Below are 15,678 nucleotides of genomic sequence, written 5' to 3'. Positions count from 1 at the left end.
TATTAAATGACCTTCAGGCTGTGTGTATAAGGTGTATATGAAACATAAATGAACTGTGTGAATGTAGACACACTTTGTTTAATGCACAAAGTTATAAAAAAATATTGTCTAAAATTACCTTCAGGCTGTGTGTATAAGGTGTATATGTAACATAAATGCATTCTATGCTTAGATTTAGGTCCCATCACCATGATATCTCATTATGGTATGCAATTATTCCAAAATACAGAAATATCCCATATCCAAAATACCTCTGGTCCCAAGCATTTTGGATGAGGGAGACTCAACCTGTATTATTATTATTATTATTATTATTATTATTATTATTATTATTATTATAATATTTTATTATGCTGCAAAATAATTAATTATGGTATACTTCTAGATTTCCTGAATTACATTCATTGATTTGGAATTTAATGCAACCCTTTCATCAAAGATACAAGAAGGTTCCCAGTTTAGGCTAATGCTGGACATAAAACATAAAGATCGACAAGGCTCTGATATCCAGGTCCAATAAATATTATTCAAAGAAGAAATCTGTCCAGTTCAGCAGCTATTCCCCATAAAACTCCTGTGGGTTTTAAATTGTATGAAACTAGGAAAAAAAGATGGTTTGTGCTCCACCGGTCAAATTATTACGTATAAATATATGTATGTATGAACAGAGAGGAGTATTGTTTGAGCGGGCCGAAAAAGTAATTTTACTAAAATAATACGGTGCCATGTTCACATAAAAACTAGATATGCAGAATGATTATAACAATAAAGGATGATAATTAAAAGATTCGGTCTCAAATAAGTAACCACTCCAAAGGTTACAGATCTTACAGTGTCTGGATTGATAGTAATCCAAGTTTTAGGAGTATTCTCCAAAGAAAGTATATTCCAGGGTCCTTTGGGCGGCAGAGATTAAAGAGAATAATTTCCAAGAGCACAGCTGCCTGGTGACGCTAATAACCGCAGTGTGGAGATGACAAACAAATGAGTCCATCGTTCCATACTTACGGCAAGATCTAATAATGCCTCAATTGGTTGTAATGCACCTGGTAAGTGTACGCATCAGTCCTGGTCAATTCCACACGGCACATATTGATTCTCTGCATAGCCAGTGTATGGCTAAACGATCACCCCACTATGTAAGACAGCGCATGGACTGTGTGTTAGTCTGGGTCTCATCGATGAATGTCTGCCAAAAGGAACGTTCTATTGTTGGACATTCATTGGTGAGGCCTAGTTTCATACACAGTCCAAACGCTGTTTTACATAGTGTGGAGAACATTACAACCAATTGGTGGGGAACATTACAACCAATTGAGCCATTATTACATCTTGCCATCAGTGCAGAAATCTGGACTGCAAATGTTCTCAGTTTATTAGTATGGCTACATTGTAAAGACTCACAATCCTGGACTCAGGGATATATATTCTTTGGCGAATACTAAAACTGGGATTACTATAAATCCAGGCATTGTAAGAGCTGTAAACTTTGGAGCCGTTATCTATGTAATACTGATTCTTCTTCTTCTTATCTTTCTGGTACTCGTGTATCCTTCTTATTGTTATAACCATTCTGCAGTGTAAATTTTAGAATAAAATTACTTTTCCGCTGACTCAGATAATACTTTTTCTCTAACGTCCTAGTGGATGCTGGGGACTCCGTCAGGACCATGGGGAATAGCGGGCTCCGCAGGAGACAGGGCACATCTAAAAAAGCTTTTAGGTCACATGGTGCGTACTGGCTCCTCCCCCTATGACCCTCCTCCAAGCCTCAGTTAGGTTTTTGTGCCCGTCCGAGAGGGTGCAATCTAGGTGGCTCTCTTAAAGAGCTAGTTAGAAAAGTTTTTTTTTAGGTTTCTAATCAGTGTCTCCTGCTGGCGACAGGAGCACTGCAACGAGGGACTTAGGGGAGAGACTTGCAACTCACCTGCCTGCAGGAGGATTGAAGTCTTAGGCTACTGGACACTGAGCTCCAGAGGGAGTCGGAACACAGGTCAGCCTGGGGTTCGTCCCGGAGCCGCGCCGCCGATCCCCCTTACAGACGCTGAAGAACGGCAGAACGGAGGTCCGGAAACAGGCGGCAGAAGACTTCAGTCTTCATAGAGGTAGCGCACAGCACTGCAGCTGTGCGCCATTGTTGCTACACGGCTCACGGATCTCGGTCACGGAGGGTGCAGGGCGCTGCTGGGGGCGCCCTGGGCAGCAATATAGAGTACCTTAGAGGCAAATAAATACATCACATATAGCCATTAAGGCTATATGTATGTATTTAACCCAGGCCAGTTTATTAGAAAAACCGGGAGAAAAGCCCGCCGGAAAAGGGGCGGAGCTTATTCTCCTCAGCACTCGGCGCCATTTTCCTGCACGGCTCCGCTGGTGAGGAAGGCTCCCACGACTCTCCCCTGCACTGCACTACAGAAACAGGGTAACAAAGAGAGGGGGGGCATAAATTGGCGATATAAATATATATTGAGAGCGCATATATAAAAACAACACCTTCTAGGGTTGTTATATACTGTATAGCGCTTTTGGTGTGTGCTGGCAAACTCTCCCTCTGTCTCCCCAAAGGGCTAGGAGGGTCCTGTCTTCAATAGAGCATTCACTGTGTGGCTGCTGTGTGTGTCGGTACGTGTGTGTCGACATGTATGAGGACGAAGTTGGTGTGGAGGCAGAGCAATTGCCGATGATGGTAATGTCACCCCCTAGGGAGTCGACACCGGAATGGATGGCTTTGGTTATGGAATTACGTGATAATGTCAGCACATTACAAAAGTCAGTTGACGAAATAAGACGCCCGGCAAACCAGTTAGTACCGGTTCAGGCATCTCAGACACCGTCAGGGGCTGTAAAACGTCCCTTACCTCAGTCAGTCGACACGGGTACCGACACAGATGAATCTAGTGTCGACGGTGAGGAAGTAAACGTATTTTCCAATAGGGCCACACGTTATATGATCACGGCAATGAAGGAGGCTTTGCAGCTCTCTGATACTACTGGTACCTCAAAAAGGGGTATTATGTGGGGGGTGAAAAAACTACCTGTATTTTTCCCAGAATCAGAGGAATTGAATGATGTGTGTGATGAAGCGTGGGTTACCCCCGATAGAAAAATGCTAATTTCAAAGAAGTTGTTGGCATTATACCCTTTCCCACCAGAGGTTAGGGCGCGCTGGGAATCACCCCCTAAGGTGGATAAGGCACTCACACGTTTATCAAAGCAAGTGGCGTTGCCGTCTCCTGATACGGCCGCCCTCAAGGATCCAGCAGATAGGAGGCTGGAAACTACACTGAAGAGTATATACACACATACGGGTGTTATACTGCGACCGGCAATAGCCTCAGCCTGGATGTGCAGTGCTGGGGTAGTGTGGTTGGATTCTCTGACTGAAAATATTGAGACCCTGGATAGGGACAGTATTTTATTGACTCTAGAGCAATTAAAGGATGCTTTTCTTTATATGCGAGATGCTCAGAGGGATGTTTGTACTCTAGCATCAAGAGTAAGCGCGATGTCCATATCTGCTAGAAGAAGTTTATGGACGCGACAGTGGTCAGGTGATGCGGATTCCAAGAGGCATATGGAAGTATTGCCATATAAAGGAGAGGAATTGTTTGGGGTCGGTCTTTCGGACCTGGTGACCACGGCAACTGCCGGCAAATCCACCTTTTTACCTCAGACCCCTTCACAACAGAAAAAGACACCGTCTTTTCAGCCGCAGTCCTTTCGCTCCTATAAAAAGCGACCAAAAGGACAGTCTTATCTGCCGAGAGGCAGAGGAAAGGGTAAGAAAGGGCAGCACGCAGCCCCTGCCCAGGAACAGAATCCCGCCCCGGCTTCTACAAAGCCATCAGCATGACGCTGGGGCTTTACAAGCGGACCCAGGAACGGTGGGGGGTCGACTCAAGATTTTCAGCAATCAATGGGCTCACTCGCAAGTGGACCCGTGGGTCCTGCAGATAATATCTCAGGGTTACATGCTGGAGTTCGAAAGGTTTCCCCCTCGCCGGTTCCTAAAGTCTGCTTTACCAACGTCTCCCTCAGAAAGGACGTCGGTTTTGGAAGCCATTCACAAGCTGTATTCTCAGCAGGTGATAGTCAAGGTACCCCTCCTACAACAGGGAAAGGGGTATTATTCCACACTATTTGTGGTACCGAAGCCGGACGGTTCGGTAAGACCTATTCTAAATCTGAAATCCTTGAACCTGTACATACAGAAATTCAAGTTCAAAATGGAGTCACTCAGAGCAGTGATAGCGAATCTGGAAGACGGGGACTTCATGGTGTCCCTGGACATAAAGGATGCTTATCTGCATGTCCCAATTTACCCCTCACACCAAGGGTATCTCAGGTTCGTGATACAAGACTGTCATTATCAGTTTCAAACGATGCCGTTTGGTTTGTCTACGGCCCCTCGGGTCTTTACCAAGGTAATGACCGAAATGATGGTTCTTCTACGAAGAAAAGGCGTATTAATTATCCCTTACTTGGACGATCTCCTGATAAGGGCAAAGTCCAGAGAACAGCTGGAAGTCGGTGTAGCACTAACCCAGGTAGTGCTCCAGCAACACGGGTGGATTCTGAATCTTCCAAAATCTCAATTGACCCCGACAACTCGTCTGCTGTTCCTGGGAATGATTCTGGACACGGTTCAGAAAAAGGTGTTTCTCCCGGAGGAAAAAGCAAGGGAGTTATCCGAACTTGTCAGGAACCTCCTAAAACCAGGAACGGTGTCAGTACATCAATGCACAAGAGTCCTGGGAAAGATGGTGGCTTCGTACGAAGCGATTCCATTCGGCAGATTCCATGCACGGACATTTCAGTGGGATCTGCTGGACAAATGGTCCGGATCGCATCTGCACATGCATCAGCGGATAGCACTGTCACCAAGAACAAGGTTGTCTCTCCTGTGGTGGCTGCAGACTGCCCATCTGTTAGTGGGCCGCAGATTCGGCATACAGGACTGGGTCCTGGTGACTACGGATGCCAGCCTACGAGGTTGGGGAGCAGTCACAAAGGGAAGAAATTTCCAGGGCGTGTGGTCAAGCCTGGAGACGTCTCTTCACATAAATATACTGGAGCTAAGAGCGATCTACAATGCTCTAAGTCTGGCAAAACCGCTGCTTCAGGGTCAGCCGGTGTTGATCCAGTCCGACAACATCACGGCAGTCGCCCACGTAAACCGACAAGGCGGCACGAGAAGCAGGAGTGCAATGGCAGAAGCGGCAAGGATTCTGCGCTGGGCGGAGAATCATGTCATAGCACTGTCAGCAGTGTTCATCCCGGGAGTGGACAACTGGGAAGCAGATTTCCTCAGCAGACACGACCTTCACCCGGGAGAGTGGGGACTTCATCCAGAAGTTTTCCACATGATTGTGAACCGTTGGGAAAAACCAAAGGTAGACATGATGGCGTCTCGCCTCAACAAAAAATTGGACAGGTATTGCGCCAGGTCAAGAGACCCTCAGGCAATAGCTGTGGACGCTCTGGTAACACCGTGGGTGTACCAATCAGTGTATGTGTTCCCTCCTCTGCCTCTCATACCAAAGGTGCTGAGAATTATACGGAAAAGAGGAGTAAGAACGATACTGGTGGCTCCGGACTGGCCAAGGAGAACTTGGTATCCGGAACTTCAAGAGATGCTCACGGAGGATCCGTGGCCTCTACCTCTGAGAAGGGATCTGCTTCAGCAGGGACCTTGTATGTTCCAAGACTTACCGCGTCTGCGTTTGACGGCATGGCGGTTGAACGCCGGATTCTAAAAGAAAAGGGCATTCCAGAGGAAGTTATTCCTACCTTGATTAAGGCTAGGAAGGAAGTGACTGTACAACATTATCACCGCATTTGGCGAAAATATGTTGCGTGGTGTGAGGCCAAGAAGGCTCCAACGGAAGAATTTCAATTGGGTCGATTCTTACATTTCCTGCAAGCAGGATTGTCTATGGGCCTAAAATTGGGGTCTATTAAAGTTCAAATTTCGGCCTTATCAATTTTCTTCCAGAAGGAATTGGCGTCAGTGCCTGAAGTACAAACTTTTGTCAAAGGTGTACTACATATACAACCCCCAATAGTGCCTCCAGTGGCACCGTGGGATTTGAACGTGGTTCTAAATTTTCTCAAATCTCATTGGTTTGAGCCGTTAAAATCGGTAGAATTAAAATACCTTACATGGAAGGTAACCATGCTGTTGGCCCTGGCTTCTGCCAGGAGAGTTTCAGAGTTGGCAGCTTTGTCATACAAGAGCCCATATCTGATATTCCATTCGGACAGGGCAGAATTGAGGACGCGTCCTCAATTTCTCCCTAAGGTGGTTTCGGCATTTCACTTAAACCAGCCTATTGTGGTGCCTGCGGCTACTAGCGACTTGGAGGACTCCAAGTTACTGGACGTTGTCAGAGCATTAAAAATATATATTTCAAGGACAGCTGGAGTCAGAAAAACTGACTCGTTGTTTACATTGTATGCACCCAACAAGATGGGTGCTCCTGCGTCTAAACAGACGATTGCACGTTGGATCTGTAGCACAATCCAACTTGCACATTCTGTGGCAGGCGTGCCACAGCCTAAATCTGTAAAGGCCCACTCCACAAGGAAGGTGGGCTCATCTTGGGCGGCTGCCCGAGGAGTCTCGGCATTACAACTTTGCCGAGCAGCTACGTGGTCAGGGGAGAACACGTTTGTAAAATTTTACAAATTTGATACTCTGGCTACAGAGGACCTGGAGTTTTCTCATTCGGTGCTGCAGAGTCATCCGCACTCTCCCGCCCGTTTGGGAGCTTTGGTATAATCCCCATGGTCCTGACGGAGTCCCCAGCATCCACTAGGACGTTAGAGAAAATAAGAATTTACTTACCGATAATTCTATTTCTCATAGTCCGTAGTGGATGCTGGGCGCCCATCCCAAGTGCGGATTGTCTGCAATACTTGTACATAGTTATTGTTACAAAAATCGGGTTATTATTGTTGTGAGCCATCTTTTTAGAGGCTACTTCGTTTTGTTATCATACTGTTAACTGGGTTCAGATCACAAGTTGTATGGTGTGATTGGTGTGGCTGGTATGAGTCTTACCCGGGATTCAAGATCCTTCCTTATTGTGTACGCTCGTCCGGGCACAGTACCTAACTGAGGCTTGGAGGAGGGTCATAGGGGGAGGAGCCAGTACGCACCATGTGACCTAAAAGCTTTTTTAGATGTGCCCTGTCTCCTGCGGAGCCCGCTATTCCCCATGGTCCTGACGGAGTCCCCAGCATCCACTACGGACTATGAGAAATAGAATTATCGGTAAGTAAATTCTTATTTTTAATATAAGTGTATTTATATGTACTAATCTGACCAATGGAGAGCAATTCCTCTATTTCTTTGCTATGCTGTCCATACCCTCCCTGTATATGATGTAGTTGACATTCCGACCAATGGGTACGAGTCTGAGCAATTTGAACTATCGCTACGCGCTGATTGATGTTTAAATGCAGTCAGTGAAATTGTTAAGAGCCGCTTTCTAAAAGATGAAACGCATCAGACAATCAAAACCAATGATCATGGCCGTATTTCTGCCGATTTAAAGCGTTGGACAGTTATTCTAAATGGTCATACGTCAGCCAGATTGGAACTATTATCAGTTGCAGTCTGTGTCTGGCCTTAGCCAGGATTTCAGCTTCTAGGTTCTCACTATGAAGATCATGCTATGTTTGGCTAGAGTCAGCCTGCCACTAAAGTAGCACAGGTTTTTATTTATTGAGCCATGCATAAAGTTTGTCCATATAAAGTCTCCTTTTATGCCAATAAAAACTTTTAAAAGCACAAAAATTGTCATTTCAGTTTACTACGCAGTGGAATATGTGCGATCACTGCTGCATGCTAAACCTATTTCATAAAAATTTAATATTTCAAACATTACAACATGTTGTTTCCCCACTTCGTAAACCGAAGCTTAATTGAATAACAAACTTTACAAGAAAACGTGTCTGCTACCTGGCGTCGGTAAAAGGATCCTGTACTATTCCTTTAAGCAATGTGTAAAGAAAATGGGAACAAAATCTCATCTGACAACATTACTTTGCTTGTATCCCAGCTCTTCCCCAGATAAGAGAACGCTTACTGCTGTTACTGGGGACTTTATCCTGTAATTCTTTCTTGTGTCTAAGCTTCTGTTTCTTCTCTTTATCCAAACCAACTGCTGACTAGAGAAATATTTGCAGTAGTTATTTTTTTATGAAGGCAGATGAGATAAGCCCATAAACTCTATAGGGCTTTTCGAGTTCATCCAGCAAATTGTTTTCTGTTTAGGATGTTTATGTAGCAAGGTGTAAGCTTGTTTTCTTATACTGCTTAAAGGTTTATTCTGTTGCCGGTGTAGCTAATGCTCCTAGAAATTACAGCTGGTTCCAAACATTTGGAAGCCATTTCCTGCAGTCTGGCTCCCATGCCTTCCTTGGGCTGCCGGTTCCTACCTGCTCAACATTTCCTCTGGAAGATGCCTCCCTAGGCGTAAGCATGGACTTTTAACACTTGGGACAGGTCCTTCTCACCATGGCACTCACAGCGCACAGCATTGCTGATTTGCTCTGCCCTGTAACTGCTTTGCCTACAATAAAGGCCCTCTCGTCACTGTCCCTTATGTGGACCCCTGATCAGTGCTTACATAGGAACCTTTACAGTGTTCAGTAATTAGGGGGGCAGATATCTACTTGCATGCCTCCAACTAACTGAGCATTGGCAAAACTGCTCAGACGGCAACCATCTGTCTGGAGGCCTCTGTAATGTTTTCAGGTCATTTAGTGGTGGTGCACCAAGGCAGCTACACATCTGCAGTTTACTACAGTGCAGATATACTCTGCATACCTAACTATCCCTGCTTGGACTCTACTCAGATCACTCATCCACTGCTGTGGCTCTGATAGACTAGACTCCACAGAGGCCCTTGCCTCGCACATCTACCACAATGCTTATCACCCCCATTCTATGCTCTAGATGCCTACTTCTCCACAACCATGGGCATTATTAAAGCAATCGATGGGCTGTAATGTTCAACACTTGGCTTTGCAACCAAGATACCTACACTCCCCCCTCCATCTGTTATTTCACCTCCTTCTGTTCTCTTCTTGCCCACTACCTCTAGAATGTAAGCCCTCATGGGCAGAATCATCCACCTTGTGTCCCACATCTGTATACTCTACGTCTTCTTCACTTGTCCCTGTCATGTGTTAAGTTAAATTTATGCTTTTTGCACACACTTTATCCTTTCATCTTATTCTGCAGAACTTTTTTTTTTTTCCTTGTGTCCTGCCTGTCTTTCATGTCATCTGCTTTCACGTGTGTTTGCAATGCCATTTGATTGAAAACGCCTCTTTCATTTTTATTCTGGCTGGTTGTATTGGTCATATTTGTCTTTATTGTTGTCGAATTTTCCCCAGTCTCTCACCTATTATGCAGTGTTACTGGTTTGTTTTGTTTTTTAGTTTTTTTTTAAATTAATCTTTGTGCTTGCACTAAAGTTACCTGTGTACGGTATTTATGCTCTGTGATTCTGATGTGTTTTATGTATACCTCCTTGTAAGGCGCTGCAGACACTTTGTGAAGTCTTATAAATAAAATGTCTCGTTTATGGCTCCTTCACTTATTCAGCTGGCTCCTAGGTTTAACGGATTGGCTCCTGAATGCTACATTATTTTGCATACCTCTGCTCCTATGAATGAGTTTAGCCGTCTCGCCTATGACAATATTGGTTTCACTATGGGAATGTGGGGAGGGGGCTGCTGGTCACCAGTTCAAGAAGCCCCATCTGCTAGAGCTTGCGGCAATGAACAGGTGTTTGGTAGAAAGGGGCGGGATGCTAAGGGATAGCCTAACGTTGATGTGTGTAATCAGGGCCGAAACTAGACCTGTCAGCACCCGGGGCAAGGAAGCATTTTGGCGCCCCCCCCGCATTACACAAAAAATTATCATGTTATCAAATATTTAGAAAGGGGATACCATTGAACAAAATTGCACCTCATGTGCTCCAAATTTCCTAAGCATCTGTCACATAGCCCATGTGTGTCCCCACACATTGCACCACATTACTGCACTACATGATTACACTAAGTGCCCTTTATATTGCACTACACTACGTACATGCCCCTATATGCTGCACTACATTACTGCACTACATTACATGCTCCTAACACTACGTACATGCCCCCTATATACTGCACTACATTACTACACTATCCCCTATACACTGCACTACATTACATGCTCCTATACACTACACTACGTACATGCCCCTATATGCTGCACTACATTACTACACTATCCCCTATATGCTGCACTACACTACTACACCATCCCCTATATGCTGCACTACATTACATGCTCCTATACACTGCACTACATACCCTATATGCTGTACTATATATTACTTCATTACACTACACTACACTACATCTACATTACCAACAATAACACTGCAGGCAGGTATCCCCATTTTACACAGTGCGGCAGGCAGATATCCCCATTTTACACAGCGCGGCAGGCATATATCCCCTTTTACACAGTACGCAGGCAGATGCCCCCATATTACACAGTACGCAGGCAGATGCCCCCATATTACACAGTACGCAGGCAGATGCCCCCATATTACACAGTACGCAGGCAGGTGCCCCCATATTACACAGTACGCAGGCAGGTGCCCCCATATTACACAGTACGCAGGCAGATGCCCCCATATTACACAGTACGCAGGCAGATGCCCCCATATTACACAGTACGCAGGCAGATGCCCCCATATTACACAGTACGCAGGCAGATGCCCCCATATTACACAGTACGCAGGCAGGTGCCCCCATATTACACAGTACGCAGGCAGGTGCCCCCATATTACACAGTACGCAGGCAGGTGCCCCCATTTCTCTGACGTCCTAGTGGATGCTGGGACTCCGTCAGGACCATGGGGAATAGCGGCTCCGCAGGAGACAGGGCACAAAAGTAAAAGCTTTAGGATCAGGTGGTGTGCACTGGCTCCTCCCCCTATGACCCTCCTCCAAGCCTCAGTTAGGTTTTTGTGCCCGGCCGAGAAGGGTGCAATCTAGGTGGCTCTCCTAAAGAGCTGCTTAGAGTAAAAGTTTTCTTAGGTTTTTTATTTTCAGTGAGTCCTGCTGGCAACAGGCTCACTGCATCGAGGGACTTAGGGGAGAAGAAGTGAACTCACCTGCGTGCAGGATGGATTGGCTTCTTAGGCTACTGGACACTAGCTCCAGAGGGACGATCACAGGTACAGCCTGGATGGGTCACCGGAGCCGCGCCGCCGACCCCCTTGCAGATGCTGAAGAGAGAAGAGGTCCAGAAATCGGCGGCTGAAGACTTCCCAGTCTTTTTCGCACGCAGGCAGATGCCCCCATATTACACAGTACGCAGGCAGGTGCCCCCATATTACACAGTACGCAGGCAGATGCCCCCATATTACACAGTACGCAGGCAGGTGCCCCCATATTACACAGTGCGGCAGGCAGGTGTCCCCATTTTACACAGTGCGGCAGCGGCAGGCAGGTTTCAAGTTGGGGGGAAGGAGGGGGGGGAGAGAGAGAATACTTACGTCTTCCCGCTCTTCGGTCCCGCCGTCTCACGTCCTTCGCGCCGGCCGCCTCCTCCTTCATGCTTATCTCCTTATCGCCTCTCCCCGAGCGCTCCTGCTCGGGGGGCGGGGCTTCGCGGAATGACGCGTTTGCGTCGTGACGCAACGCGTCATTCCGCGAAACTCCGCCCCCCGAGCAGGAGCGCTTGGAAGAGGCGATAAGGAGTAGAAACGGCACTGCCGCCGGGTCTCTCTCAGCGCCCCTCTAAATCCTGCGCCTGGGTCACATGCCCCCCTAGCCCCCCCCTAGTTTCGGCCCTGGTGTAATGCATGCTAGAGTGCCACTGATTGGATAACGCTGCAATTGCCAGTCACATAACATCCGTAACAGTGACATGCCTGCAGCGGATACCCTGCCTGTTCTCTGGGATCACACCTTACTAAGAGTATTTTCGGTGTTAGATGACTTGCATTTTAAACCATTATCATCAGTAAAGTGTCTGTTAGTCTCCGTCAGTCTCCAATCATTGTGCAGCTATTGATTTTGATAAGCTGCAGTGCTGCTGTATATTGATTGGAGAAACCCTGCAGCACATGAGTTATTATGATATAAAAAATATCTGAGTAATTTACAACCTCTGATAGCACTGCATATAAAATGTGTGATGTTAGGGGCCATAGATAACAGCTGTCATTGGAGGTTAAAGTTTTGGGTTTTGATAGCTACTGAATAGCTGTTAAATTTGCTTTCAGATCACTCAGAGATTAAAGGTACTAAAGTTCAATGTTAGATTGCTGGGCTCAAGGGTAGTTGTGCAGGAGTCTGTGTTGCCAGTGCATTGAGTGGTGGTTATTCACTTTACCCAAAATATCACAGTTCACGCTGAGTCCTCCTGTTAATGCAGGAATATCTGGGCCTTTCCTTTATAATTTACTTTAGATAACCTACCACGCTACATGTGTACTTAGGCATAAAGGCTGGAAATTTGCCCAAAAAGGAGTATTTTACACTCCCGAGAATGGACTGGCAGAGCACTGATCGGATTACCTTGCGTGCACAGTGACACCTGCAGGCTGTGAATAGTTACTGCATGCAAGCTGTCAAGTTTCATTGGGGTCAATTCTATTCTCAGACAGTTGAATAGCGCCGGGAATTGGCTCCTGTCGCTATTCAATTCTGCTCATGTTAAGTCGGCGAAGGCCCGTTCTCCCGGACTTAACAGGTTGATTTGTCAGGAGAAAGGGCATTCTCCAATTTAAATCCCCGCCGCGATGCTGATTCCCGACAGAATCGGCCTCGCGCAAGCACTTTTGTCGGATTTCCTCGTGCATCCCCCTGGGGTGAGAGAAGAATTCCCGACAATTGAGTGTCACTGTATTGAATAGAACCGGGAGCGGATTCCCAGCGCTATTCAACTGTCGGAAAATTGAATCGACCCCATTGGTTTCCACATTTTAGTTACATGAATGGTTTGAGTAACACCTTAAGTTGGAGGCCCTTCTCTGGTTTAGTGGGTGGCATTGGAATCTATGTCAAACACGCTTACAAAAAAACAAAAACAAAGCTGTCCTTTTTTTTTTTTTGTGGATGTCATTTTTATTGCCATAAAGCTGCAACTCCATGGTTTAGGTGTCAGGTGAACTTTCATGTGCGTTCTATCTACTAGGAGAACTCTGGGGAGGGCCCCATGTGCATTACCAAGGTTTGATGAGAAAATATCAAGTGTTGCTGCTGAGGCTTTTCTCACTCCAGTGCTGATCCTATTTTGGCACATTCCAGCATTGATTTCAGTATTATTATTTTTACGTAGTACTAAAACAAGACTAAGCTTAAAATGGATATAAGCATGTAATAGTAGAGGGATGATAGCCTTCTGACTCAAGATGCTGGCAGACAGAAGACCGACACTAGCCAGAATACTGACGCCGTTGTCCCGACAACTGACATCCCGAACATAGTATCGGGTAGGTTAGGATGAGGCTATGGGGCTGGATGGTTAGGGTTAGATTGTGGGATGTGGGGTATCTGGGGTTAGGTTGTGGGGAGGGAGGGTTAGAGGAAGGGTAAAGATCAGGTTTACGTTTCTTATGAAACCGGTGTCTGAATTCTGAGTTCCGGGTTCCTTTATCACACCCATAGCAGAACCTTGTAGCAACAGACTTGAAAGATTAAAGTATAGGACTTGGGGACAGATTTATCAATACTAAAGCACATGTTCAAAAAAGATACAAGATTAAAAAACAAAAACCCTTTTCTTTTTTTTGTGCTGATCACCTTAGTATTCATTTGTACTTAACAAAACTCTGGGAGCAGCACCAATCCAGTCTCGTTTCTTAATTGCTCTACTTAGACAGGCGTCTTTTGGTTTAACCTATTTGCTCCTTAGGAATGTAGTTAATATACCGTTTGTCGGGATCCCGGCGTTCAGAATCCCAACGCCAGAATCCCGACAGCCGGGAAAATGCCGGCGGTTGAAATACTGACCACTCCCCTGCATTCCCACTCCAGTGGTGGGTCCACGCCACCACCCGAGGGTGAATATAACCCATGGCGTGCAAAGCTCGCCACCCGGCCCGCAGGGGGACTTGCACTCGCTGTCGGTATTCTGGCTGTCGGGATGCCGCTATCAGGATTCTGACAGCCGGCACCCCGTCAGTTGGGATGTCCTACTGAATCCGCTCCTTATATTGTTACACTGGTGCAGACTTTTATATTATTGCAGAAGAAGCTGGTTGGTTGCTATGGGCAACTTCACTTTATACATCTCCCCCTTGTACCGATGGACAGAACGTTTTAGGGGTTATCCCCCATGACTGGGAATAGTGTAAACCATTTATAATACATTGTCCACTTGCTATCTATGCCCTGTGTTATTACAAATACAATTCTTGTCCAGTGCTTATATATTTAATATTTGGCCTTTCATCGATGTTACCTTTTTCTTCTTTCTTTTGTTTTAGGCTATATTCATGATTCCTACAAATCCTCCACCTACCTTCCGGAAACCTGAGCTGTGGTCAGATGAATTCACTGATTTTGTGAAGAAATGTTTAGTGAAGAACCCAGAACAAAGGGCCACTGCCACACAACTGCTACAGGTAGACACTGGCTCAGTACTATGTACACCATGCTACACAATTCTGTCACACGCATCCTATGTAGGTAGTAGCGTGGTTCTGTCGCACACAAGGAGCGAGGTAATTCTGTTGCCCACATACAACACAGGTAACCTCTCCTTTGTATAACATGCAGCCTCTTGGTTGTCGTGTGTACAGTATTAATTTATGTCACAGACAAGTTCTCCTTACTGTACACCTTATGTGATATCACCGTAATAACTTGCAGATTTTTATCACACAAAACGTTTGCAAGTAGTTATGCAGTTGGACAGGGGTTCCCAGCCATGGTTCTCAAGGCACACCAACCGTCCAGGTTTTAATTGTAGCCATATTTGAGCACAGTTAATTAGGACCGCAGTTATTTTGATTTAACGGACTGTGCACCAGTACTCTGCATCAGCCGGCTGATAACCCATGAGGTCATGCAGGCTGGCTGCCGCAGCTCTGTCCGGAAGGCCAGGAAACCTCTGTTAGAGGACAGAGACCCTGGCCTTGGCACTCCCACAAAAAGGAGGCAGCATGCCTCAGTTTTGTGAAAATGCTGCCGTCGATCACTTGATGTCTGCAGCCATACTGTGTACATCAATGATGGACCCATACTGAACATGCTGACCTGGACAATGTACCTGGGGCGCTCTCCTTCGGGCCAGTCCCCCACGCCACATTGACCACTAAGCCCTGCACCACTCTGCACTGGTTAGAGCCACCGCTCCCTGCACCTGGCAGCGCAGATCGGGGCCCTCCCGTTAACCCCCATGGCTGCAACCCAGCGAGACCACCGTGCTCTGTAGCTCCACTCCTCCGGCTGCTGACTGCCCGGCATACTAACTCATTGGTAGCCCTGGGAGCATGTGTCTTATTCCCACAGCCTCTCGGTCCCATCTCCTGGCTCCTGCCAGCTACCCTGTCCTTGTGATCTGTCTGCAGCACGGCTGCTTCCAGGGGTGGTGCTCTGCAGCTGCATAGCCAGCCCTCTCCTGTAGTGTTTTCCCTGCAATCAACACTGGCT

At 46.4% G+C, this 15,678-nt stretch overlaps 1 protein-coding gene across 2 annotated transcripts in view; it reads left to right on the top strand.

Moving 5' to 3' along the window:
• The window catches only part of STK3 (serine/threonine kinase 3), a 465,082-nt gene that overhangs the window by 223,912 nt on the left and 225,492 nt on the right, over positions 1 to 15,678 (top strand). For both annotated transcript variants that reach the window (XM_063924180.1, XM_063924181.1), the window contains exon 7: positions 14,511 to 14,648. In XM_063924180.1, coding sequence (XP_063780250.1) covers positions 14,511 to 14,648 — 138 coding nt within the window. The remainder of the gene's footprint in view (positions 1 to 14,510; positions 14,649 to 15,678) is intronic.

The sequence above is a fragment of the Pseudophryne corroboree genome, chromosome 5 (assembly GCF_028390025.1).
Source record: "Pseudophryne corroboree isolate aPseCor3 chromosome 5, aPseCor3.hap2, whole genome shotgun sequence".
NCBI classification, from domain to species: domain Eukaryota; kingdom Metazoa; phylum Chordata; class Amphibia; order Anura; family Myobatrachidae; genus Pseudophryne; species Pseudophryne corroboree.
This window is presented reverse-complemented; position numbering and strand designations above follow the sequence as displayed.